Source organism: Sitophilus oryzae, unplaced genomic scaffold (assembly GCF_002938485.1).
Source record: "Sitophilus oryzae breed Bouriz unplaced genomic scaffold, Soryzae_2.0 scaffold_1063_pilon_pilon, whole genome shotgun sequence".
In the NCBI taxonomy this organism is placed as follows: Eukaryota; Metazoa; Arthropoda; class Insecta; order Coleoptera; family Curculionidae; genus Sitophilus; species Sitophilus oryzae.
The window spans coordinates 484,148-510,990 of NW_022145686.1; the positions used below are offsets into that span (position 1 = coordinate 484,148).

A 26,843-nucleotide genomic window follows, 5' to 3' on the forward strand; every position below is an offset into this window, starting at 1 on the left:
ACCACAAAAAAGGCGGGCAGTTTAAATGTGAATTTAAAATTTTATGTATTTTTAAAAATATTACGAAATCAAACTGCAAAAAACATTTTGACAGAAAATTTATTTTTAAAAACGGAATATTTGAAAAGTATAAACTATTGTACACTTTTTAAATGCTTACAGTTAAATGCTAAATTAAATTTGATAATATAAAACATATGCTGAATTAACCTCGAGGGGTAAACCGCTGATGAATTTCTGTACACTAATGCCAAATAATTTAGTACTAATACCAATAATACCACGAAAATGCCAAAAATGCCAACATCTTGTACACCAAAATACACCAGCGGTTTACCCCTCGATTAACCTATAGTATTATAAAACGTATTTAACAACGCCACTAACAAAGCATATAAGATCGCAGGGTTTGCAATCCATGCTATTATAACAGATTAAGATTTAAATAAGACATCATCAAAAATTAATTCACCTGTAAGTTGGATTTATAAACTCAGCAGTTGAAGTTCAGTTGAGGTAGCAAATGTTCAACACTGTGAAATCAAGGCGCGAATATATAGTCAGTTCGCTTTACGTTATTGAGTTCAGAGATGGGCAATGTCTTTACATATCAAACTTGCCTTGCATGATACCCTTTCCTGGATCGTGTTCAAATCACATCATCGGCTGAACAAAATATTACATGATGACCGTAAAACACATAGCACAAAACAAAGTTCAAATCATAGAGAAATATAAGGTCTCTGGTTCCTCGGGAAACAAAACTTCCTCCATAATTTCTGTACGCACAAACACAAAACAAACAAACAAAGTGTATACTACACAAAATAATAACAAAATTCCAAAATTCAAAACATAATTGTAAACAACTGCAAAATACAAATAATTTGCTGTCATGTCACTTGTCAATCTTGTCATGACACGTGACAGATAGCAGGTGGCGACGCTTTGGAGCCCTAACTGAACTATGCAACATTATGGCCAAGTTAGACAACCTTTCAAACACTCTTTTATTTTAGTTACTTTATGACTTTAACTCATCCACAGACCACAAACATCTCTTTAACTTGGAGTGTGCGCGATGTTTATGTGGATTGCCATTCCTATATTTCCTATGTCTATTTAATTAAAATTTCTCTCCTCTCCAATGCAATCGAATTAAAAACAACGCTAGCTTGCTTGTGAGAAATACGGAAACGTGGTTCGATGGTTTTTGTATCGTTTCGTCAATAAAAGTGGCATTTTTTTATCAAATATGAGCGGGATTAAACCTGTTGGTTACACGAGGAACCTATTTTTAAGGACTTTCTGTATAGTTTACCTTTCGGCTTTTTTGTCTTTTTATTATCAAGCTCCAGGTAAGCTAATCGTTGTAAACAAATAGTATGAACCGTTAAGGACGCATTAATTAATTGTAGTTCACACGTATTCTATTTTTACCTGTTTATGCAATTCTTTTATTACAAAGTTATCATTTAGTATATTATGGTATTTATATAAATAATAAAAGTACCTATGTATTAAGTAATTTCCACAATTAGAATTGTGATTAATTTGTTTACTTCTTTGGATTTTGGAAATAAATACATACAGAAATCCGATATTTAATGTGAATATCAATAACTACCTAATAATACGTAAGTATACCTTAAATCTATTGTATAAAAAAATTGTAGGTTTATATGGCGATAATGGTATTTTACCAGCGAGATCTGTATTGGAAAACAGTAAACATAAAACACTCTCAGCCAAAATACACTATCAACCAACGTTGCTCTGGTTGGCACCATACTTAGGACTGAGTACCAGTGCTGCTATTGATGTTCTATCACTATTTGGAGCATTCTTAGCATTCACAGGGTAATATAAAATTCAACTGTTAATGTTTATTATTATTATTTTTTTATTTTTTAGCCTGGTATCACAGAAATTCTGTATTGTACCTGTATTTACAGCTTTATGGTCATTATATTTTTCTTTGTATCAAGTAGGACAATCTTTTGTTGAAAATAATTAGTAAGTATTTATAGTTATTTTATTATTGTTGAAGATATTTGATATTCCTTAAGTAAAATAATTTAGCTCAAATAACAAACTGGTTTTCTATTACTCTGTTACAGTTTCATGCATATTTAAGGTCATTTAAATATCATCAAAGATAAATGCTTTTTTATGTTGATAAAAAGATGTCTTTTTAGATGTCTCTAATCTAAATCACAATAATATTATTTTATCTCTCCAAAAACTCCTATATGGGTATTTCGCCACTGCAAGAAATAAATAACAAAATAAAATAGTTATTTTTTGTAAACACTTCTGCGTTGATCCAAACGGATACATATTGGATACATACCAAATGGATACTTGTCAGAAGTTAGGTTTACAGATATACAAATTTGCCTAACGAACAAACAAATGCTTGACGTTTCGGAAAGTTTATCTCTTTCCGTCGTCGGAAGCAAAAAAAAAAAAATACAAAAAATAAAGAAAAAAACTATTTAAAATATTTAAATTCATCTATTCGAGAACACTTTAGTTATTTAAAACAGGTACATCTACAAAAAACCGTTGACGTTCTGTTGGTTTGGTTAGGTGAAAAATGACATATATTATATCATTATATTATTATATTTTTGTAGATGTATAATAATAATAATAATAAGAAAATTTATTGTAATTTGTGTACATAGATTAGATACAACCAAAAGAATTATAAAACACAATAAACAAAAATATAAAGAAAAGAAAAATATACAAAATTACAAAAAGACTGGAAATACAGCATAACTGATCAAGTTCCAGCCTTGTTTTATGTATCTGTTTTAAAAAACTAAAGCGTTCTCGAATAGTTGAATTTAAATATTTTAAATAGTTTTTTTCTTTATTCTTTATATTTTTTTTGCTTCCGACGATGGAAAGAGATAAACTTTCTGAAACGTTAAGCATTTTTTTGTTCGTTAGGCAAATTTGTATATCTGTAAACCTAACTTCTGACAAGTAGTTTCTGTTTGGGTTAACGCAGAAGTGTTTATAAAAAATATCTATTTTATTTTGTAGATTTTCTTGCAGTGGCGAAATACCCATAGAGGATTTTTTGGAGAGATGAATCCGCCACATACCTAGGTATAGACATTTTTTAATATTATTTTACCATTTCATACTCCAAACCATTAAATTTGCATTATGAAGCCTTACTTTTAGTGTTTTTAAATGTTAATATAAGCAGTAGAGCAGCATTATTATTATTTATACCTACTAAAATTGAACCTCTCTTTATTTAGTGATGATTTCCTTCTTGAAGCTGGCTTTCTGGCTATATTTATGGCCCCATTTTTCCCATCTCGCAGAAGAAGTAAAAGTGCCACCATAGATTTGATTAGCTTTTGGATTTGTAGATGGTTGGTCTTCAGATATTTATTCACTATTGGGGTAACAAAACTTTTGGGTGGTTGTCCAAAATGGTGGACTCTATCTGGTAAATTTGGTAATGGAAACATGGAGGAACTTGTATAATGTTTTGTCCATTTTTAGCTTTAAATCACCAATTTGAAACAATGCCTTTGCCAAACCCTTTATCATGGTATGCCCATCATTTACCGAAATGGATTTTAAGACTTTCAACAGTCTATGCAAGCATTTGTGAGACGGCAGTACCCTTTTTATTTTTCTTACCAATCAGAGGAGCTAGATTTACAGCTTTTCATCTTATTGTAAGTGGCATGCTTTTGATGTTTTAGTAATAATATAGTATAAGGTATAAGCACAGATCATACAGATTATAAACTTTGTTTTTTCTTTATAGTTTTTCGTGATTCCAAGTTTCGGAATCGCGCACTAGTTAGGATACTAGTTTGCGCACATAGCACGCCGACTTATAGCCTCTAATTGTGCACAGCGCCTGACCGGCGCAGTTATTAGAGAGATATCGGAAAACCGAATAGCGTCATGCAGTATTTACGCGTACCTTATCATGGTTACGATATGCGCGAGTCAATTTTTAACGCAACACCTGCTAATAACGTTACCGCCTGACGTAATTTGCGGATTAATTACATCAAGCGTTATTTCTAAATAACGTTCAAAAATTGCTTAAATGGGCATGTGCGGGTACATTTAACAACCGGGGCCGGCCGGCGAGCGGCGAGATCTTTTATTTTAGGTTATTTTTGAATTGTTTTGAATTATTACTTTAGTTTTATTAGGTAATTTGATATTTAAGTAGCTGGGATAAGTTTTAATTAAATAAATATGGCCCAAAATATAGATTCCACCTCTTCCATTAGTAAAGAACCTATAAAGAGGCTTAGGTTTACAGCAGATGACGACTTAGCCCTTCTAAGAGAATTTGTTGCTTGTTGCCCTAAACCCACTGTCAGACGTTGAACAATGAAGCACTGGAAATAAGCACTTTAGCCCTTTAGTTTTAAAATACCTAGTAAACAAAACAATTTCAAAGTTTTAAATTCATAGTTAGGTTAAGTTTAAATAGCGGACGCGACGAGAACAGAATTCTTTCCGATCCGATAACTATAAATGAAGAGAGTTAATACCACCTCACGTAAAGGAAATAACACCCTTATTAACGTCCATGCACGTTATTCGGTTTACCGATATCTCTCTATTACGCTGTTTATTGTTGTTTTACGCGAGTTTATTTTTGCGCACAGGAAATTTTACTCGTTTGCACATCGTCATAAAAAACAATTTTCGTACCACGAATTTGGGATAAGATTTTTATCTGTATACATATAGTATACCTAATCTGTGGTATAAGTAGGTATAAGTAGTAAGTTTTCTCATAGAAGATCCTTCTAAAGGGTAGCTACTTTTCTCTTCTATAAAACTAGAGTAGATGTGATTTATATGTCCCTTCAACTACATCATATTCCTCAGTTGTGACAAAGATTAATGACCTATATTTGGCTTAAGCAGTTTTATCTTTTTCATGTTTGATATATTGTAGCATGTTTACTATTGCTTTCCTTTTTTTATTTGAAATGGTTTAATATGATATTTTGAATTTTTTTAAAGCATATTGAATGTAGTTTGATATTTTGCATCACTTCGAAAAAAGTTAACAAGACCATAAGCAACATAATTATTGAAGCTAATTCTTGAGTTGATAAGTTATACATTTTGTTTACATGAGTAGAATATATAGTGTTTTTATTTTATTTTATGATAGTAAGTTTATTTTATTTTATGATTTTTTGGTGCCAAAGTAAAATCTTATTTAAATACTTAAGAGTCTGTTACAATGTACTTTCGGGTCGCTCTAAGGGGTCGGGTAAAACGGGTGTGTGGCCGAAGGAAATATATATTATATTTCAGAAATCTGCCTAAGGCTTAGCCAGATCCTGTGGTGTTAAGCCACACCCAAAATTCCAAACACACGTGCTTTGATTAAGGCTTGATTAAAGTTTGCAGAGCTTCAGCATTTGCCATAAAATAGCAAGCAATTTGTTACAAAACCATATAAATTATATATCACTGTAATCACAAAACTTCAATCTACACACACCGGAAAAGTCTAGGGATATTACAATTTTATCCAGCCATCGTCAGTAATTTTATTATTTGCATTTCTGATATAATAAAATTAAAATAAGCAAATCGTTTACAGGACGTATTGGAAATAAAAATGCGAAATTTACCGAATTTTTCAAATTCACCTTGATTTTTATTGAACTCCAAAAAATACACACATTTTTTTTATTCTAAACTGTGAATTAAAAAAAAAGATAAAACCATTTTTACTTAATAAAGGGTATGGTCTCCTCTACTGTTCATTACAGCCCTACATCGTCTCTCCATGTTCCTGATCAGGTTGTCGATCTCTTCTTGAGGTACAGCCTGCCACGCTGCATTCACGGCCCGAATCAAATCCCTACGAGTTTCACGAGGCATACCCATTCTCAAAATTCTTCTTTGGATCGCGTCCCATACGTGCTCGATGGGGTTGAGGTCAGGAGATTGTGCCGGCCAGGGTAAGATATTTGATTGATAAAACATTGATAAACTCACTTACCACTCTGGCTGTATGAGGCTGTGCATTGTCATGCATGAGAATGAAGTTTCTCCCAAAATCATTCTCATATGGTAACACGACAGGCTCAAGAATTAAATCACGATATGTGATTCCTGTTAGAAACCTTTCAAGAAAAACGAGATCGGTTTTTCGGCCTAACTGGACTCCTCCCCAGACCATAATTGTTCCACCTTGATAAGGGTGCACTTCCTGAACATGATCCAACCGAATAAGATTTCCCGGTTCTCTCCATACCCTAAGCCTTCTCGAATCCGGATGAATTCCAGAGCGTGACTGATCCGTGAAGAGAACATTAGCCCATTGTTCATTCGACCAATGAACATGATCTTGAGCCCACAAATATCGTACCTCTCGATTTCCTCTCGTTAAGGGTTGAGCTCTCCAGGGGCGTCTGCTTCTTAAGTTGACCTCTCTTAATCTATTGCGAACAATGTCAGGACTAACGGTTACATTATGTGTTTCCTGGAGAATTAAACTAAGCTCTGGTGCTGTAAGAGTCGGTCGGCGTTGAGCATTTAATTGTAAAAAATGATCTTGTTGAGGGTTAGTAATGCGATGTCGCCCTGTGTGTCTTTCAGTAACATCACCACTTTCACGGTAGCGTGCACTTAATCGCGATATTACACTTTGCGTTGTATTTAATGCTCTAGCTACGTCGATTTGGCGCATTCCAGCTTCGAGCATACCCATGGCCCTTAGCATTTCGTCTCTGTTAAGATGTCTACGCTCCATAATGTCGTTTAATACTGTCACGACCCATTTTGTGGGTTATGACTAGGGGCATAGCGGAATAATACAGATGATTCAATTTAATAATCAATTTAATTAATTTACGAATAATGAAATAATTATAAAACTAAATATGTACTTACATATTATATTTTTGGACGAACATCATCACTGGTTCGAGGGCAGTGTCAGGGTAGTGTAACGTCAATGCCGGAATGTCGACCGCGACCTTATCGAACATCAATTCTCGACTATCCCCTGTTCCCCCAACAGGTGACATTTTTGTATTTATTGGTTCGTTACGTCGAATCATCGAATCAGCATTATTGGTCTATCGGTGCGATGACCGGTGCGATGACCGCGTTAGTGCTGATTTGATGATTTTATTAATTCGTAATATTGAAAGGAAATATCTCGCAATTGCCAATTATGCTTATAACTTTGATTTTTAAAACTTTACTTTTGTGGCGTAAATGCCAATGAACTTTAATTATTTTATATTTCCTTTCAATCGAATTATTAATTTACGAAATATATTAATATTAAATATGTTATTTTATATATCGAATAATTCCATCCTTGGCAATACTAAACAGAGTTATTTGAATGAATTCTGGCCAGTTATCATAAAAACATAGTCAGTACAGGTTAAATTCGAACAATTGATGCTAGATGCTTTTTATACATTTGACAAAAAATGCATAAACACTTCTGCAAATATCCCAAATTTAGAAATAACTAGTGTGACTACTTCGTTTCAATCGAAGTTGAAAGAATCGGCCTATAAATATGTGGTTGTTTATTCAAAACATTTATATTTAACTTTAACAAAATGATATTCCTAGATTTTCCGGTGTGTGTATTTCTGTATTGCAACAGAATTTTAAACTATGTCTTTGTTTTCGAAAAAAAAAATAATCCAAACATTAGGAATATTTTGTTGATTGATGTCTGACCATCAAAATCTTGAAAATAAAGAAGTTAACTAAAAATGTGCTACAATACGGATATAGTATAATCCTTTATCCTTAAGTTCCTTCTTCATTTGTGTAAAAAAACTTAACCAGTTTTCCATAAAACAATAAATGCCGAACGCTTATTTTGCTACTTTTTCGGACTAGTGAAATGGACTCTTAAGGTGCGTTCACACCGGCTGCGCCGCTCCGCGCAAACCATTTTTTTAAGATACATTTTTGTGCGCGCTAAAAAAAACACTTTAAAGTACATGTTAAAAAAATGTTTTTCGCGGCGCGGAGCGGCGCAGCTCGTGTGAACGCACCTTTAAGTAACTGATAAATTGTATTTTATATTGTTTTTTTTCTGCTCCTATTATACAAATATTTTATTAAAATATAATTGGAATCTTTAGTGTTATAACAGTAAAATAAAACACTGATTCACCAAAATATACCAAAACAATTTAATTTTGCATTGGACGCTCGTTTCGCCAACGCTTCGTCCTACGTGGGCGACAAAAGCGGCGCGGCGTTGGCTGGTCGCTGCCACCTGGCCGTCGCGTCAGTGCGTTTGAGCTCTAATTATGTTAGCATGATCAGCAGATGATAGAAACTACACTCAGATGCAGAAAAAAAATTCAACAGAGAAATTTATGGTCTAGTTTAAAATGTTATATTTTTTATTTTTAGCCCTATTTTTTTGATTTCTTTAGCAAACTGTATATAAATATATCAACTTTAATTCGTAAACTCAGTGTATTATATACTTTAGTATCTGACTTATTATATAGGGTTAATCGAAGAGTCTTTTACCCTATCTTTAAAACACCCTGTGCAATAATTTCGAGCATTCTGCTGAAGATTTTGTTTTTTGACTCATGTCAACACATGTCTTGGTTAATTTTTAAGAGCAAAACGAACTTGCTACAAACATTTTGCAATTTTTTTCAATTATCGTTACTTTTTGATGTTATTTTTCATAATGACGAGGTGGCTTTGGTGATTATTGTTGTGTATGATTGAATATGGTCCTCAGTGTTGAAGATGGCCGAAATTATGCTTGGTCCTTGAAGAAGAATGGGAAAACGTAACACAATATATTTGCAGCTTAATAGCATGAACCCACGCCTACAGACAGTTATATCAGCCAGGGGAGGCCATACAAAGTATTAAGAGTATTTTTTACCAGTTTTTTGTTTATTTGTACACTTAGTGATTACAGTTACTTTTTTAATATTCTTAGTTCCGTTAGTGTTACCAATATTTATGAAACCAAGCCTGTATTGTTACTTTTTAACGTTTTTTAAATTTTAATATAGCGTTTTTTTAAATTTTAATATAGTTCTAATCAGTGTCGATATGACATTATGATAATACTCAGCAAAACCATCTCGTGATATTAAAAAATTGGCGCCGGTAGGCACGTATAACCGCCCATACTAAAAAAAATGTTTATAAAAAGTTGGTAGGCAATTCTTTTAGTTTCAAAGTAAAGGAATTTTTCCAATTTTTTTATCTCAAAAACTGCCACTGATTTTGATGTTATTACAAATTTTGTTGCAAATATTATTCCTAATCTTAAATTGAAAACCGCGTTTCGCTAGCTACTGTAATTTTGGAGTTACGATTTTTTTAAATTTTCAACCCCCTCCCAATCCCCCTTTACCAACCCCCTCCTCCCCCTCCCACCAAACATTAATGGCCAGATTCTCGGGTGCCACAGTATTTTTGTGCCACATTTGGTTAAAATCGGTTTAGCGGTTTTTGAGTTATCGTGTTACAGACAGACGGACAGACAGACAGACACCATGAAAATATTTTGTATTTAGGTCATTTATGGCCCAAATAACTCATTTTGAGTGAAATTAAAAAAAACTTTTGTTTTTGCCGATCTTAATAGCTTACCATACCTGTTGGTATGAACGGCTAAAAATGACATCATAAAGTAATGATAGTTGAAGAAATTGCAAATTGTTGGTGACAAGTTCATTTCGCCCTTGAAAATTAACTGGGTCTGGTCCACTTTAGGTACGTCAAACTTTTAAAATTTTCTATACAGAATTGAGAAGAGGAACACTTATAATGACATTTTCTAACAAAAAACTGCGGATCGTCCATAAATAACACCAAAAACAAACCCCCCAAAAAGAATGCTGTAACCAATGCAATCAAAACTCGATTACGGCGGACGTTTTTACCATTGTAATCCTCTTCTCAACCTTTAATAGATCAAAATATAATATCTATTCTTATCAGCTTAATATCGCTACCGCTATTTTTCAAAATGAATAGGAAAGTATAAATAAAACAAAATTTCAATTTTCAATATTTCATTATTACCGCCAGCGATATACGCAGACGCGAGCAAAAGACAAATAAACCTAAATCTGCGTCTTCCTTGTCACTCTTATTAAACTTAATAAAGAAAGCTATATTCTAACCTCAAAAAACAAATAATTTTATTGCAGAAATCTCAAACATTTAGCCGAGTATCCGTACGATGCGTACTTAAAACGTTAAAACATTAATTGTAGAATATATTAATATCAAATTTACATCAATAACTTCAGGATTGACGACGTACCTAAAGTGGACCATCACCAATTAACCAAGGCATGTGTTGACAAAAGTAAGTCAAATAATAAAATTCTCAGGAGACATGGTTCTGGTCGAAAAATAATGTTTTAAGAAAAGTAACTCACGAAATTATTGTCTAGGGTGTTTTAAAGTTAGTGTAAAAACAGCCCTTCAATTAACCCTGTGTAATAAGCCAAATAATAAACTTTATAAAAAACTGAGTTTGTGTATTAAAGTTGATAGATTTATATAGACTTTGCTAAAAAATTCATGAAAATAGGGCTAAAAGTAAAAAAATACAACACTTTAAAACTTGACGAAAAAAAAATCCGTTTTCCATCTACGTCATCTATATAAACTTTGCTTGTAGTTGGAAAACTTAAAAACTTTTCAAACAAATCTATTTGAAAAAATTTTATGTCAAAGATTTTATGTCAAGTTTTAATGAATGACATATGTGTGGACCTTGACACAAATTATCAATAATTGTCATTTGAAAGGCTACTGTGATGCTCTTATTTCTCTGGTATGGTATGTAATACCAGCACCATCAAATAAATACTACTTTCCGTCAATAGTGTTAAGATAAACTACTGCTTAACTTATACTATGGTAGAATAAAAACCCACTATTATGATAGTGACTGTAAGTTCAATTTCTCTAAAATGCATTGATTTATATTTTTAGGCCTTTTTACAAACTTGCATTGTTGCTACGGGCAATTTTAACTACGAGAACATCTTGATAGTCACTCTTCTCTTATCTTTGTTGGACGATCAAGTATTCTTTGGCAAGAAAAAACCCAATTCAAAGTTAGATCTTTTGGACCACACGTTAACTGTTGGTGTCTGGGCTGGTCTAGCCTATGGAGCTGTTAAATTGTACGGAATAAAATTTACTGGTGGAATATTGGATGCTCAAATTGGTAAGCAGTTCTCTAATGTTCATAATATTTCTTATAATCCTTTTTGGATTGTATCATTCTTCGGACAATAGATTATATTTTTTTTGAGAATTGTTTCTTGGGATTATGGTTCGTAATAAAATGTTTTTTTTTAAGTCAAACACATTTTCATAGTCAACGTTTCTGTCTTTATTAGATCTTTATCAAAACAAATATATATTCTATATTAGAGATGCTTTACAGAGACTTTAAGTCACCGGTATACCGGTGACAGCGACCAGACGGTCGCTGGTTACTCTTAGCAGCGGGACCGTCGCGTCGGTCGGGACTCACCGGTACAAAATACTAGTGATGAGCCAAACCGTGATTTTCTGTTCACAGGCTTACCTGTGACAGCGACTTTGTATTATCTGTGACTCTTAACTGTGACTGCGACTTTATGATTATGAATCCGAAAGCACAATCACGGCTAAAATATAAGATACGATACGAATGATACGATTCTGTTGTTGTTATACTAATTTTTATTTGTCCTTTATCCAAGGCCGCTGAAATAGAAAACACTAAACAGTGGGTAAAATGTATATTAAAAAATAAAAATAAAACAATTTTTTTATTTAAATAAACCAATGGGAAAAGAATAAAATATGCAATATGCTCATAACCATAACGAACAAAACTTAACAACACGAGATAAGTAATACATTAAACAACAAATATTTTCCTTTGTATTAAAATAAACGAAATATATAAAAAAATAAGTTTCTAAAAAAAATAAACAGTATAAAGGTAAAACTTTATGTTTGGCTTTAAAAAAACCTGCTAAACTAAAAAGGAACCAAACCGATTCGTAGTGATAAAAAATAGTAATAAAATATAAAATACATAAAAAATTAAATCACTTCTAAAAGTCACTGTCTTTAGATCACTTTGTCAGATATCTATCCTATGAGACGTACGTCGCGACTCGTGACTGTGAACTGAGTCACGAACGCAGCGCCATCGGCAGCTGCGTTCGCGACGCGCGACGTCTCGCTCTGTGAAGTATTTTCTCGTTACCAGAGAAATCACAATTAACTGTAATCGTCACGCTTTAACAAGTCACCGTTTATTTTCAAATCAGTCACAGGCCGTGACTGTGATTATAGAATATCAGTGACAAAGTAACAGTTACCGATATTTCACTCATTACTACAAAATACCGCTCGTCTTCATCCGATTCCGTTTTCAGCTTGCGCTAGGAGCCGAGACGGTGACCGGGCGTATCGATGTGTGCCAGCGACCAGCGACTCACGCCGAAGTCGCTGTTTAAATTAGCTCATTCGATACGCCGCTGTACGTCTATTAAATAGTTGCGATGTTAATTATTGTGGAAAAGAAAAAAAGTAAAAAAAGTAAGTAATTGTAATAAAAGTGCGACATAAAAAAACGTGAAAGGATTATTAGCTTTTATCAATAATTATAATTATTTAAATATACAAATTACGAAATATTATGTCTAAAAATAATAGTTAAATTATGTTCACCAAAAGACAAAGATATAACATTTTTGATACCATTTTTTTGTCTAGTCTAGTCAAATAAACGTATAATGTTCCTTTGGGAAGTTTATTTAATATTTAATATGACTATTTATGTATTAGATTAATTTTAAATTTATATCCCGTTACGAGTAGCGATGGGAACTATCGAATGAATTAGACTATCGAATGTTTAATGAATGAATGATTTCAACTATCGAATGGTTTTATTCGAATAAAATCATTCATTCATTTGTATACTAAAGCATATGTGACAACCTCGCCGTGCGACTAAATGGTTATCGTTGAGCCACGACTATCGAATGCTTTTGATAAATGAAATTTAGTATTCGTTTGATTTTTATGCGTCAGTGCATTATTAGTTCTTCCAAATTTTATAACTTCGCCGTATAAATACCGTGCTATTTTTGCGTTTATTAAAATAGTTAAAATACTAAAATAGTAGTTATTTTTTAATTTTATTTATTGACGATTGTGTGCATGTGCAAGTGGTCAAAATTTTTCCGAAAATTTGTGTGGTTTTCCGTAGTCCGATCTTTCAATTATTTAATTTTATATGATATATGGTCTATTTTTTAATGGGAAATTTTGAAAAGTAACAATTTTTAAGAGAGATGAGATGAACTTACAATTAATTTTAAAAATACATATTTGTATTTTAGATGTTTTAATAATATGAATTAGTTGACCTTAATAATCATATTTAAGTAATGTGGTTAAGTAAATGGGGGGTTATCGAACTCAAACTATGGTGTGAGAAAATTAAAATGAAAGTTTTACACGTGCCAATTTAAAAAAAAAAGTTAACGATGTTTGTATTTTGTTTATGCTAATTCTCTTACATGTAGTTTTTTGCGAAGAAATATTTCATTTATTTTTTAAAGTAAATGCCAGTAAAAGTAAATATAATTTTTAAACAGTAATATAAAGCACCTAATATAAATAATTTTGATTTCTAATTTTTTATTTATATTTTTCTTCCATTACATTGTATGCTTAGAAAATTAATAAATGTTTATATTTCATGATTTTAAAATTTGTTGTTAATATAACAAATTTGTTCTGTAATTATTATTATTATTTAATAAACCAACGTTGCCCCCCAAAAAATTTAGAGACTATATTATTTTTAAATAGGATCTAATATAAATAATTTTGACATCTAATTTGTTGTTTATATTTTGCTACTACTTGAAAAAAATATGTATATTAAATGATTTTAAATTTTGTTGTTAATAGGTATAACAAATTATTACTGTTATTATTATTTATTAAACCAGTACTTGCTTAAAAACATTAAAAATCATTTTCCTACATCCAAAATAACAAGTATTATTGCAGTGTAACAACAGAATATTAATAAAATGCAGAATATATAGACATACTATCCCTAACTAACTAAAGTCAAACAATAATATTCTTTGCTAATATCAACTAATACCAAAATATGGCAACAGCGCCCTTCATAATGTATTTTCTGTATAAATACTAGCACCTCAATAAAAAAAATAATGTGTCCTTATCTATATCTGACTCCGCAAAAAATCAAAGGCTTCTTTCATAGCATTGCCACCGACCGCTGTCGGGTTTCTCGGAAAGAAACCTACATCGCCGTGCGACAACTAAAATTCAGTTAATATTTTATTATAATCGATCCTGACGAATAAATAAATTTCATAAATGAATGAATTTTATAAATGAATGGTTTTTGCTGCCGAATTACTAGAATACAATATTTCAAGGCAGATGACGGATCTATTCGATAATTTTTATTCGAATAGTTTTCAACGAATGTTTTCTGACTAACTATCGAATTATTCGAATGAATTGCAACTATCGAATGTTTCGATAGTATTCATTCGATACTTCCCACTACTAGTTACGAGAGCCGCTCAAATATTCTTATTTCTTGCATAATAGGCATCACTGTCAATTAGTTACGGTAAGATACACACATTTTATTAAATGTCAGGTATGAACAGAGAATGTTTTTTTTTTATTCAACGTCAATATCTGGACGAGTTCCGTATACAATAATAATAATCTTTATTCATTTACAATCACAAGTATACAACATTTTACGAAAAAATTATGTTTTCTGACTTACATAGTTATACAATTAAATTTGTTAGTTAAACAATTTTGCAATTGATAATTAAATGTATACTAATGTATTATATTTTATATGATTCCAAGAGTAGGTTGTGATAGATCCAAGAATTAGTGAGTTATAAAAAATAAATAAATCATATAATACGCTCGTCTGTATTTTGCAATACATCGCCTGACGCACACCTCACCGTTGTGCTCCGTTTGCACCAAGATTCGATGCTGCGACCAGGGACCGGCTACCATATCGTAGTCAATCGTCAGCGACTATTTCAACAGCGACCAGGGTCGCTGTTCGCTGCTTGCCGTAGAAATAGGTCGCTGGTATTACCGGTGACCATGTAAGTCACCGGTAAAAGTCGCCGGTACAAAAATATCGCTCATCTCTAGTCTACATGTTTGTTTGGTTGTTTGTAAAACAAACATATAGTCTATATTATAGCCGGAGAGCTGGCGACATATTTAGAGAACATATTTTAGGCAAGTGAGAATAACAAAAAAAAAGTTTAATAACTTGTGAACCCAGAATCCTAAGACTGGCTGGGGGGTTGGGGGTATTTCGCTACTGCGCAACCCATAACATTTGCAAAAAAATAAATCCAAAAAACATTCTTTAGGCAACTTGAAATTTGTTTATTCTTAAATTTTAGCATCTATTTAACCTAGAAATAAGTGTGCCAGACTTTTTTTTCGGGTTTGAAGTGTAACCAGGCCATTCCAAATATGTTTAATTATTATACCTGGAAAACATACTTTAGGCATTCTAAAATTTTTACAGCGTGTTTATTAGATGATATAAAAAAATATGTGTTAATTGCCAGACGAATTCAATGGGATTTAATACTTGCCAGACGCGAATAAAGATTTTAAACGAGCGCGACAAAAAAGTCTTATGAGTATTTATAAGCGCGAGAAAGATAGTTTATTGAGACCCGTCGGCAGCCGATGCGGCCGACGTAACAGTATTTTGGAGTACTTCAAATTTTCATAAACAATATTTTTTCGGTTTCATTTCAATTATTTGCAGGCTTTTAATTCAGAGATTATTTTGTTGGAATTAAGTTACCATGTAGAAATATGTATTTATAAATTAAATATTGACGTGTATAGTGTAAATAGTTTAGAATAATTACTGCAAATAAATATTTCAGTAACTAATTTCGCTACTAACTACTAAATCACAATGGATAAAAAACATTTAATTTGTGTAGTTTGTAAAAAAGTTACTATGACAAAGTTATTGTTTTTGATGACGGCAGACTACAAAAATACAAAGAATTTTTAAAAGTGCGCCAACAACATGGTTTAAAATTTAAAGAAGTGGTTTTACCAGAAAACGTAGTCCCGACAAAAGGGTACCATGTACAGGGTGGGTCAAATTCGACGCTTTTAAATGGAAACATCCTTTTCTATAGGAGATAGACGAAAACTAATATCGGTGTCTGGAGCTCAATTTTCATCAAAAACATGATGGTGAAAACCGCACATCAATATCTGTTACCGTTTCGGAGTTACGGGGTGTTTTTCAAAAATGTGCCTTTTTAACAAATCGCTGTAACTTTTTTGCTATCGAAAATTTTGTATTTCTATAAAAACATTTCCAAAGCACCTTTTTACCTAGAATTTAATGGTTTAAGTATAATTTTTTTTAAATTAATAATTTAAGAGTTATCAACAGAAAATTTGATTTTTTATTTGGGACACCCTTTATATTTTTAATTAACTGAAAAGAATTTAAAATTACCTTTCCAAAAATATAGCACACTTGATATTTTGTTATAATCCCCTTCGAAATACAGAATTTTTAAAAGTTCGCCACTTTTAACTAGTAGGCTTTGGACCCTTTATTGATGATATGCCCTTAATGGAACTCGAAAACATATTTTTCCACCAAGACGCAAATTTTTGCATCTAATTTCAAGAATAATTGAATAGCCAACCAAGATTCCAGCCGTTGGCCGTCGAGGCCGCCTGACTTAGTGCCCATGGATCTAATCCTATCGATTAGCGGAAAAATAAATGTTCCTTATTCTTCCGTATAATCTAGACAAGAATTAGAAATACTTAGCAGTTATGAGAGGGTATCTTTCACCCCCACTGAGTTAATGAATTCCGCGAGAAATGTTCAAAAACTGCCCCGTCTGTCCATAACAGAACACGGTTGATATGTAGAACACCTATAGCAAAATCTCATGTCTTGGTTTGCTATTTATTTTTCTTGTTATTAGATATAGTTTAAATGTGTTGATGTTGATTAAATATATTTTAAATAGTTATAAAATTCTGCATCTCTCATAGCAAATATTATTTTCGTTTTAATTGATGCTCACAGCTAGATTTTTTTGCATTACAGCCGGTGCCGTTCAAAGCCTGCTCATTTAAAGCGGGCGAATTTTTATATACTCTATATCTCGAAGAGGAATCGAGCAAAATATCAAGTGTGTTATATTTTTGGAAAGGTAATTTTAAATTATTTTCAATACATTAAAAATATACAGGGTGTCCCATATAAAAAATCAAATTTTCTGTTGATAATTCTTAAATTATTAATTTTAAAAAAATTATACTTAAACCATTAAATTCTACGTAAAAAGGTGCTTTGGAAATGTTTTCATAAAAATACAAAATTTTCCATAACAAAAAAGTTACAGCGATTTGAAAAAAGTGCATATTTTTGAAAAACACCCCGTAATTCCGAAACGGTAACAGATATCGATATGCGGTTTTCACTATCACGTTTTTGACAAAAATTGAGCTCCAGACACCGATATTAGTTTTCGTCTATTTCCTATAGAGAAGGGTGTTTCCATTTAAAAGCGTCGAATTTGACCCACCCTGTACAGTGCTAAAAAAATAAGTATTCTGGAATTTTATTAAAGTACCATTGTTAATCTTTCTAAATAAATTCAAAAGTAAGTAAAAGTGCTTTACTTTTATGCTTAGGCGTTAAAATGACTTTTTTATATTGTCAATCAGGTCGCAAAAATTAATAATAATATAATATGTCACAAAAGTATAATAATAATTATACTTTTGTGACGTTTGAAAAAAATATTTTATATTATGCTAATTTTTAAATAATTATTCGTCTTTTTATTCTTTCAGATACAAAATACTTAAATTGAAAAGTCTTCTTATTGAAAGGATTTCAATCATACATTTTTATTAAAAAATGTTTCTTTTTATTTATTCAATATTAGTTAGTTTTTTTTTTAAGTTTTTACGACTCCAAAATGCTGTTACGTCAGCCGCATCGGCTGCCGACAGGGTCTCAATAAACTATCTCTCTCGCGCTTATAGATACTCATAAGACTTTCTTATCGCGCTTATTTAAAATCTTAATTCGCGTCTGGCAAGTATTAAATCCCATTGAATTCGTCTGGCAATTAACACATTTTTTAATATCATCTAATAAACACGCTGTAAAAATTTTAGAATGCCTAAAGTATGTTTTCCAGGTATAATAATTAAACATATTTGGAATGGTTGGGTTACACTTTAAACCCGAAAAAAAAGTCTGGCATACTTATTTCTAGGTTAAATAGATGCTAAAATTTAAGAATAAACAAATTTCAAGTTGCCTAAAGAATGTTTTTTGGATTTATTTTTTTGCAAATGTTATGGGTTGCGCAGTAGCGAAATACCCCCAACCCCCCAGCCAAACTTTGGATTCTGGGTTCACCAGTTAATAAACTATACATTTTTAGTTATTCTAGCTTGCCTAAAATATGTTCTCTAAATATGTCGTCAGCTCTTAGGCTATTATGTTTGGTATTAAATCTGGTAATGTGACTATTACTGTGTTAAAATCTAAATTTATAATTTTGTTTTTGTGACGTCCAAGGTTATAAAAAAAAGGTTATGATAAAGATCTAATAAAGATCGAAACGTTGACTATGAAAATGTGTTTGACTTAAAAAACATTTTATTACGGACCATAATCTCAAGAAACAATTTTCAAAAAAAATATCATAGTCTTTTATACACACACATACTCAATATACTCGTCAGGTGGAAATATGTCTATTGAAAACAAACAAAAAAAAAACATTTAACTACATATAAATTGTCAGGAGGATATTTGTGGTGGCAAGGATGCCTGTAAAAATAATTTTGTTTGCCACAAAAATATTAATTTTTGCCAGGCGATTGACAATATAAAAATAAAATAAGATAATAATGTCTTCAAACTTACAGCCTGCCTAAAAAAGGTATCATTCTTACTTCTGATAAAACAATATACTATTTTTTTACATATTATAAGTATTGGCTGTCCCAGTACTTGTGATGGAGGATATGTTTCGGTCATGTGTCGGAAAATACTTGTCTTAAAAACTTTTATTGTTGTAAAATGTTTTATTACTAGAGCGGCGAAGAGACATTTTCTTCCAAGTTTGAAAGTAGGCTGCTAGGGGCTTACTAGTAACATTATCGAAAATTCAATGTTCTCTTAATTTTTTTAAACAAAGTAAGTTGAGAAAGCGTTGTGCATTTTTCAACTAATTATGTACATTTTTGCTTTAGACCATTTTTGTCATTGAAAATAGTGGTGAGGCAAGTCAAGCATTTTTACTTTTAAATGTTGATGTACCTGTTTTGGATAAGTTGATTTTATTCAACTTTGTATAGAAAAAATGTATTTTTTGCGCTACTTTTGAAGTCATAAACTGTACGGTATGACTTTTTTAGTGGCCACTAGATGGCGTTGATTCTTGATTGATTGGCTTCATTGATGGCATTGTTAAAATAATCTGATTTTTTCAAAGAATCTCTAAGATGTAAGGTTTAGTGATATTTAATTATGGTTTTATTTTTGTATTTATTACTACTTAATAATTTTACTTTGTGGGTCCCAGTAGCAATATTTTTGATATTAAACAATTAAATTTATTATTTTATTTTTATTAGAAATACCTTATGATAAAGAAAACAGCGTCGGCGATGGCTATGAAATAAAGATCGTTGTCATTTTATATATAAAATTATATGAGGAATTTACGATCATTTACAATGTCTAATAAATACAATTAAAATTAATAGAATATCCTAGCAACAGCTTGCGGTAGTCAGTTGTATCCATAGAGAGAGCCTAATATTTAGCTTATAAAACAATCAATTTTTGATTTTTAACCACAATTTCTCTTGACGGGTGATAATCAAAGGCCAAAAATGACATTCTTCGCAACTTTTGAAGTATAATTAGTGGAAAAGTCAAAAATTTGTTAATTTTTTCTACAATTTGAAAAAGACTATCACTAATTTTGACATTCGGTATTCAGTAACTAGAAACAACAAGGTGTGTCCTCTCTGAGAGTAAGGCCTGCAAAAGACAAGTCGTGTTAAGAGTAGATCCAGTGATTTTAAGAAGTCTCAGTAAAGAACAAAACACATTAATGACAATATGCTTTATGACTGCAGTGAAATAATTCTTTCATAATATAATGTGTAATCTTTGTTTCAGCTTTTACGAAGATTCAGTTCGGCAATTTCATCGGAGATTATCTGCAATACGCCATTTGTGGTATTTTGGTGACTTTGGCTCTCACAGTCCTTTTATGCCTCACTCGAATCTTGTTCAACAAAGGTTACAGTGGAAACAAAGCGTTTGGAATATTGGGCACTATATTCTACGCTGTTGTGGCCCTGACTATTTTCTTTTCAAGTACTGTAAGTATTAATATTCCAATTTTAAACAGAATCGTTTATAAGTAACGATTTTATAGGTTCCTCTCGCATCTATCCATCCTAAAACAAACTCTACCGTTCACCCAACGTTACAAACAACATACAACAGATTACACAAGACTAGAATCGTGAATCAGTATGGGTTGTTCCCAAAAATAGTCGGAGCTGAAGGCAGGCCAGAGATTATTTTAGAAGGGTCAAACAGTTTGGAAGGGCCCTGGAAAGAGTACAACTTTCTTTATAAGCCAGGCAATATTAATCATTCTTTGCCCTTTGTTGGTAATGTTATTCTTTGTTATATGTGTTACTCCTATACTAATTTACGATTTTTTTTTCAATTCTCCAGTTCCATATTCACCAAGACTGGATTGGCAGTTCTATTGGGCAGCACAGAGTACTTATGATAAACAACCCTGGTTACTGTCTTTGACCCATAGGTTGCTGACTGGTAGGCCAGAAGCTCTCATACTTATTGATAAAAGTCATTCGGCCTTTGGAGATAAGCCTCCTAAGTACATTAGAGGCGTCTTGTATAAATATAAATTTACTACAATGAGTCAACAGTAAGTATTAGTTGCATATAAGTATTAGTTATATTGATAAAGCAAAGTTGTGAAATTATTTTATTTATATAGGAAATTATTTTTAATTTATTTTGAGAGATACAAAAAAATGTTAAATGGAATGGTTTTATGGAATGTTTTATTAATGCATCATTCTCAATGCATTATTTTTTGGACAATTAAAATTTATTTTCGAGTCTACAGTGTACTTAAAAGTGTGGATATAACATGTTCTTTTAATGTAGCTGTTTATTTTTTAGTTTAATTTTTAATTTCTCTGTTAAGTTATATAACTTTTTAGATAATATATAAATCCAAAAAGTTTCTAATTTTTGTATTTAACATAATAATTTTCCGTATTATAAGAAATGCCTCTAGAGCTATTGTTTCTGAAAGCTGGACTACTAATAACTGGTTTAAGGGTTATTATACTAAGGGCTGGCAAAGGTTAGTCTTGGGTCGAGATTTCCGTATGTAAGAAGAGTACAATGCGTTTATAATGTACTGAACAAAGAGAGGACAATAAACACGTTGCCAAACGTATGAAATAAACCGAGAAACTGTGCACATCGCTAAGAGAAGTGGAAGGAGATATAGCAGATTTGTCGCAGTTGACCGGTCGACCCAATCAATACCTCTGTCGGTACCTAAAGTTCTAGGGAAAGGTGTACGTCATGCGTTCAGCTTCACGATTTAATTACGTCTCGTGATACTTGATTTGTTTATTTATTAACGAGTCGTAATTTTCCCTATAGCTTGAATTTTCTTGAATTTTTTTAAGTGCAAGTTAGAAACACTTGCATTTTTGGTAAAAATAAGTGGAATTGAGTGGGTGTTTGATAGTGGTCGCGCTATTAGAACTCCGAATTCAAAAATCGATATCTCGAAATCTATTAGAAATAATAGATTGTAGTTTTTTCAAGAACTTTGTTATTATTTCTGCTGTATTTTATTTGTACACAGTATGTGAAAATCTTTATCAATAAAAAAATTACACGATTGCTGAAAATTGCTGTGCTCTAAAAGTAAATGGATGGATTGTTTACAATTTTTGAATGGAAAAAACAACCTTATCGAATTTTTCTTATGTAAACATATTGTAAAATATCCGATCTTGAAAATAAAAAAGTTTCAATATCTAAAGTGGTTCTTGAGTTATGGCCTGTTATGTATTACAGTTGAGGGTTGGAACCTTTGGTGTTACACAGCAAAATAAAAACACTAAATCACCAAAATACACCAAAACACTTTTACTTTTACACTGGACGCGCGTTTCGCTAACCATGTTAGCATCATCAGCAGATGATTATAAACTCTGTTATGTTTAAAGTTTATAATCATCTGCTGATGATGCTAACATGGTTAGCGAAACGCGCGTCCAGTGTAAAAGTAAAAGTGTTTTGGTGTATTGTGGTGATTTAGTGTTTTTATTTTGCCTGTTATGTGTTAAAAACTTGAGTTTTTAAATTATCGCGATTACTGACTTTCTCGTTATAAAAAAAATGACACCCTAACAATATCCTTATAATTCCATTTCAGATGCTGAGAAACATTACAAACCTAATGATTTTATCTAGTTATTTCTTGAAAAAAAGTCTTTTAAAAATAAGCGGTTTGCGATCGTGATTTTACTTTACCTAATAGGGAAAGGCGTATCGGCAACGCCGCAACAGCACACCGTCGCGCGTCGCGTCGGTCGGTCCCATTTCTCCCACTCCGACTTAATAAGATCCCTATGCGATTTACTTCCACACATGTAAATGCCGACCCAAAAGTAACAGTTGCCAGCACGGTATGTTTAAAGAGGAAAATAAATTTATTATTTTTAACTAACTTCTAACACGTATAAAAATAACTTAAAATAACGATTCTGGGTTAAACTTAAAAATATGTTTTTACAATATCTATAATAAGTATATCAAATACTTACAAAAAAAATTAGAATCAAAAGTTTTTTTCAGGAATAAATCAATTTTAACTATATATTTACCGTTTTTGCAGCCTTTTGAAAGGTCAAGTTGCCATATTTATTTACTGATATTTTTATTCGTCATTGCATCCTTATTAGAATGTTTCGAATGGGAACTCTATAATATTGACCCTTTATGTCCCTTAAGTCTTGTTAGGGAGACGTGAGTTTCATGAATGTAAATAATAAATGTTTACATGTTTATAATTAATTCATTTTTGTTTCTTAAAATATTTTTATTAAGTCGTTGTGCCAGGCAAGCTTAATCGCGTGACTAAAAGGTTATTTGGTAGATCCTATACGTTATATCCGCCACTTTCTTGAAGCACACAATATACTACAAGTGTACCTACATTTCCTAAACATCTCCAAAAATAACACTTTCTTTTTCAAAAATCAACTTTGCTTTGTCGTTGATCACTCAGTACTTTTTTTTTTAGTAAGAACCCAAAGAGATAAAATTTTATTTTTTTTTTCTACTAGTTCTGGTACAGCTTGGTGGGTCCGTGAACAAGTGGCTGAATATTTTCCACCCTATTCTAAAGACTCACCCGCCCTGGAAGATTTCTTGAAAGCCAGAAATCTATTGCCTACCAGCAAACCCTCTGAACTGAATCCTCTGTGGAAACAGGTGTTGGATAGCGTTAGATTCGTAGCCAATCAGGTCGAGGCGACGCTTTTGTTCTGGTCAGTGTTTACAGCCGGGTTAGCCATCATCGCTACCACGTCATCATCGAATTCTTAATTCGATGTAATTTAAAAAAAAATCATTGGTAAACTCGGGAATGGCACTCGCCTCAGTTGACGGTGTATCAATTGATGTGACGAGTATAAAGTGTTTCTGTTATCAATTTTTATTTTGTGAATGTGAATAGTCTGAGAGATTTTATTTATACATTTTTTTTGTTAACACACCATTCATAAAGCCCTTTATACACTTTCATATTAATTTACAGAAATTACACTAAACGATAACTCTTAACATTGATATATCTTTTTGAGATAATTGTGGGTTTTGGTTTGTTTGGATCAAATATTTAGAGAGCTAAAGAGCAACATCAATTATTTATATATATTTTTTATGTTGTAGAGTATAATTTTTATTTTTTATATAATTTGCGTATAACTTTATGATCTTTTTAATCTTCTAAATGTTAGTTGTTTCCAACATTTATGCTTATCTAATAATTTCAAATGTTTAATTTTGACTACGGCAAAAGAAGATTTTTAAATTATTTATATTGACAAATTACTAGAATTTTTTTGTGCACTTAAGACTTTTAAATAATAGTAAACTTCAATCTTCATATTTTTTATATTATTTTATATCATTTAAGGGCATAATACATAATATTGAATATACCTTTTGAATAGAATTGAGAATAGTTGTTCATTTCAACTACTATTTCTCTTAATAATATTAAGTATTTTCTGGGACTGTTTAATTATTCTATTTCTCATTTCTTCCTTGTGAATCTACTAAATTTTGAAATATTAAACTTAGGGTACCGTAGGGTATTGTACTATAGGTATATATGTATTAATTTTTTTAGGTATCAATATTTTTTATGATATTGACTTAAATATCACAAGGTTTATTACTTCATTTTTTTAAATATTACTATACTAAAGTCTTTGTAATGTTTTATATATTATTTATATCATATTAGTGCAGAATAGTAACATTTAGTTCAACATTTCGTTTGAAGTAGAATCGAGAGTAATGGTTCATTTGAACTACCATTTCTCTTAAAAATATAAAATATCTTCTAGGTGAGGTTTAAGTGTTCTATTTCTAATTTTTCACTTTGAATCCTCCAAAATTTAAAATAAAATATTTTTAAGTACATGTTTATTAAATTTTATATCTAACATCTTATGATTGAATATAATTTCGGGTGTATTTTCTGTAACTCAATAATATCTTTTTCAATTTGTTTCAAACTATTTGGCACACCCTCTATTTTCCAAGCATAAATGTTATATTTTTATCGTTACTTAAATGAACAAATGAAAAAATTTGCACGGATTAATGATTTAAATATCAACATCATTTATTGAGATAATTTGAAGAGTATGATCTGTCTGCATTAATAATGTTTTAAAAACTGTAGAAATGAGCATTAGCTATGATTTCTTTTTATAATACATTTGAAAATATTAATTTTTGTATTTTTAAATTTCGTACAATATAAAGTATGCGTTTTTTTAAATTTGTATCATGATAATGAATGTGGGTAAATACAAAAGTTTTAAGGTAAGCCGAATCTCATAATGTTATTTTTAAAAGTCTATATTGTTTTAGTTAAGTTCATAATACAAATTTTCTTATTAGTAATTACTTTTTTCATTATTATTTTTCATTAAATTAAATTACTTCTAAATAAAATAAGGAACATCAGACAATGATCTTTATAAAATATATATCTAGTTTTATAGTTGGTGAGTAAAAAATGTGTCTAGATGATAAGGTAAACTGTTTTTTTTTCTTAAGTATGTCGTACACGATAAAGGTCTAAATAAAAGGTAATCGCAATCGTTTTTTAATCACAAATATATCCTATAATGAACTATAGCTCGCAGCTTATTAACTACCAGCTGGTATTACTAGTAATCTTATGGCAGGTTGCTTTGAGGTGAAATTGTCCATGTTATGCCTTTTAACTGTACAGGGTGGATCAAATTGGACGCTTTTAAAGTGAAACACCCTTTTCTATAGGAGATAGACGAAAACTAATATCGGTGTCTGGAGTTCAACTTTTATCAAAAACATGATGGTGAAAACCGCACATCGATATCTCTCACCGTTTCGGAGTTACAATGTGTTTTCCAAAAATATTCATTTTAAACAAATCGCTCTAACTCTTTTGCTATGGAGAATTTTGTATTTTTATGAAAACATTTCCAAAACACTTACGTAGAATTTAACGGTTTTAAAATGTTTTTTTTTAAATTAATAATTTAAGATTACCCTTCCAAAAATATAGCACACTTGATATTTTGCTCGATTCCTCTTCGAGATATAGAGTTTTTCAAAATTCGCCCACTTTGAATAGGTAGGCCTTGAACGGCGCCGGCTGTAATGCAAGAAAAATCTAGCTGTGAGCAGCAATTAAAACTAAAATAATATTTGAGATGTGAGGTGCTGAATTTTATAATTTTTTTATTTCAAACCGAACTAAACTCTACCTAATAACAATCAAAATAAATAGCTAACCAAGACATGATATTTTGCTACAGGTGTTTGACATGTCGACCGTCTTCTGTTATGGACAGACGGGACCGTTTTTGAACATTTCTCAGTGGGGGTGAATGATACCCTCGCATAGCCGCTAATTATTGTTTACATTATACGGGTAATTTAAAAATAAGAACCTTTATTCTTCCGCAAAGATAAAAATCCATAGGCGCCAAGTCCGACGGCCTCGACGGCTAACGGCTGGGATTTTTGTTAGCTATTCAATAATTATTATTCTCGAAATTAGCTGCAAAAATTTGCTGATTACTTCAGCGTTCTGAGACGGTGCCGCGTCTTGCTGGAAAAATATGTTTTCGAGTTCCATTAGGGACAGATCATCAATAAGGGTCCAAAGCCTACTAGTTAAAAGTAGCGAACTTCGAAATTCTGTATTTCGAAGGGGACTTACAAAATATTAAGTGTGCTATATTTTTGGAAAGATAATTCTAAGTTCTTTTGAGTTAAATAAAACCATACAAATTGGGTGTTCCAAATAACAAAAATATTTTTTTCTGTTGATAAC

The 26,843-nt window shown here is 31.4% G+C and overlaps 1 protein-coding gene across 1 annotated transcript; it reads left to right on the forward strand.

The window, feature by feature from the left end:
• Positions 1-1,048: 1,048 nt before the first annotated feature.
• Positions 1,049-25,618, forward strand: LOC115878628 (lipase maturation factor 2-like). The gene is made up of 10 exons (XM_030895174.1): positions 1,049-1,358; positions 1,677-1,860; positions 1,915-2,016; positions 3,282-3,475; positions 3,532-3,710; positions 10,999-11,236; positions 20,327-20,532; positions 20,589-20,829; positions 20,897-21,113; positions 23,566-25,618. The coding sequence occupies exons 1-10, from the start codon at positions 1,256-1,258 to the stop codon at positions 23,825-23,827; spliced, it is 1,926 nt and encodes a 641-aa protein (XP_030751034.1). The 5' UTR covers positions 1,049-1,255; the 3' UTR covers positions 23,828-25,618.
• Positions 25,619-26,843: the final 1,225 nt, after the last annotated feature.

What these genes read in the sequence shown, in the direction of transcription:
- LOC115878628 (XM_030895174.1), top strand. Translation starts at nt 1,256, where the DNA reads ATGAGCGGGATTAAACCTGTTGGTTACACGAGGAACCTATTTTTAAGG. An exon ending in GCATTCTTAGCATTCACAGG is followed by an intron (nt 1,861 to 1,914) that starts GTAATATAAAAT and finishes TTTATTTTTTAG; the next exon opens with CCTGGTATCACAGAAATTCT. An exon ending in TTACAGCTTTTCATCTTATT is followed by an intron (nt 3,711 to 10,998) that starts GTAAGTGGCATG and finishes TTATATTTTTAG; the next exon opens with GCCTTTTTACAAACTTGCAT.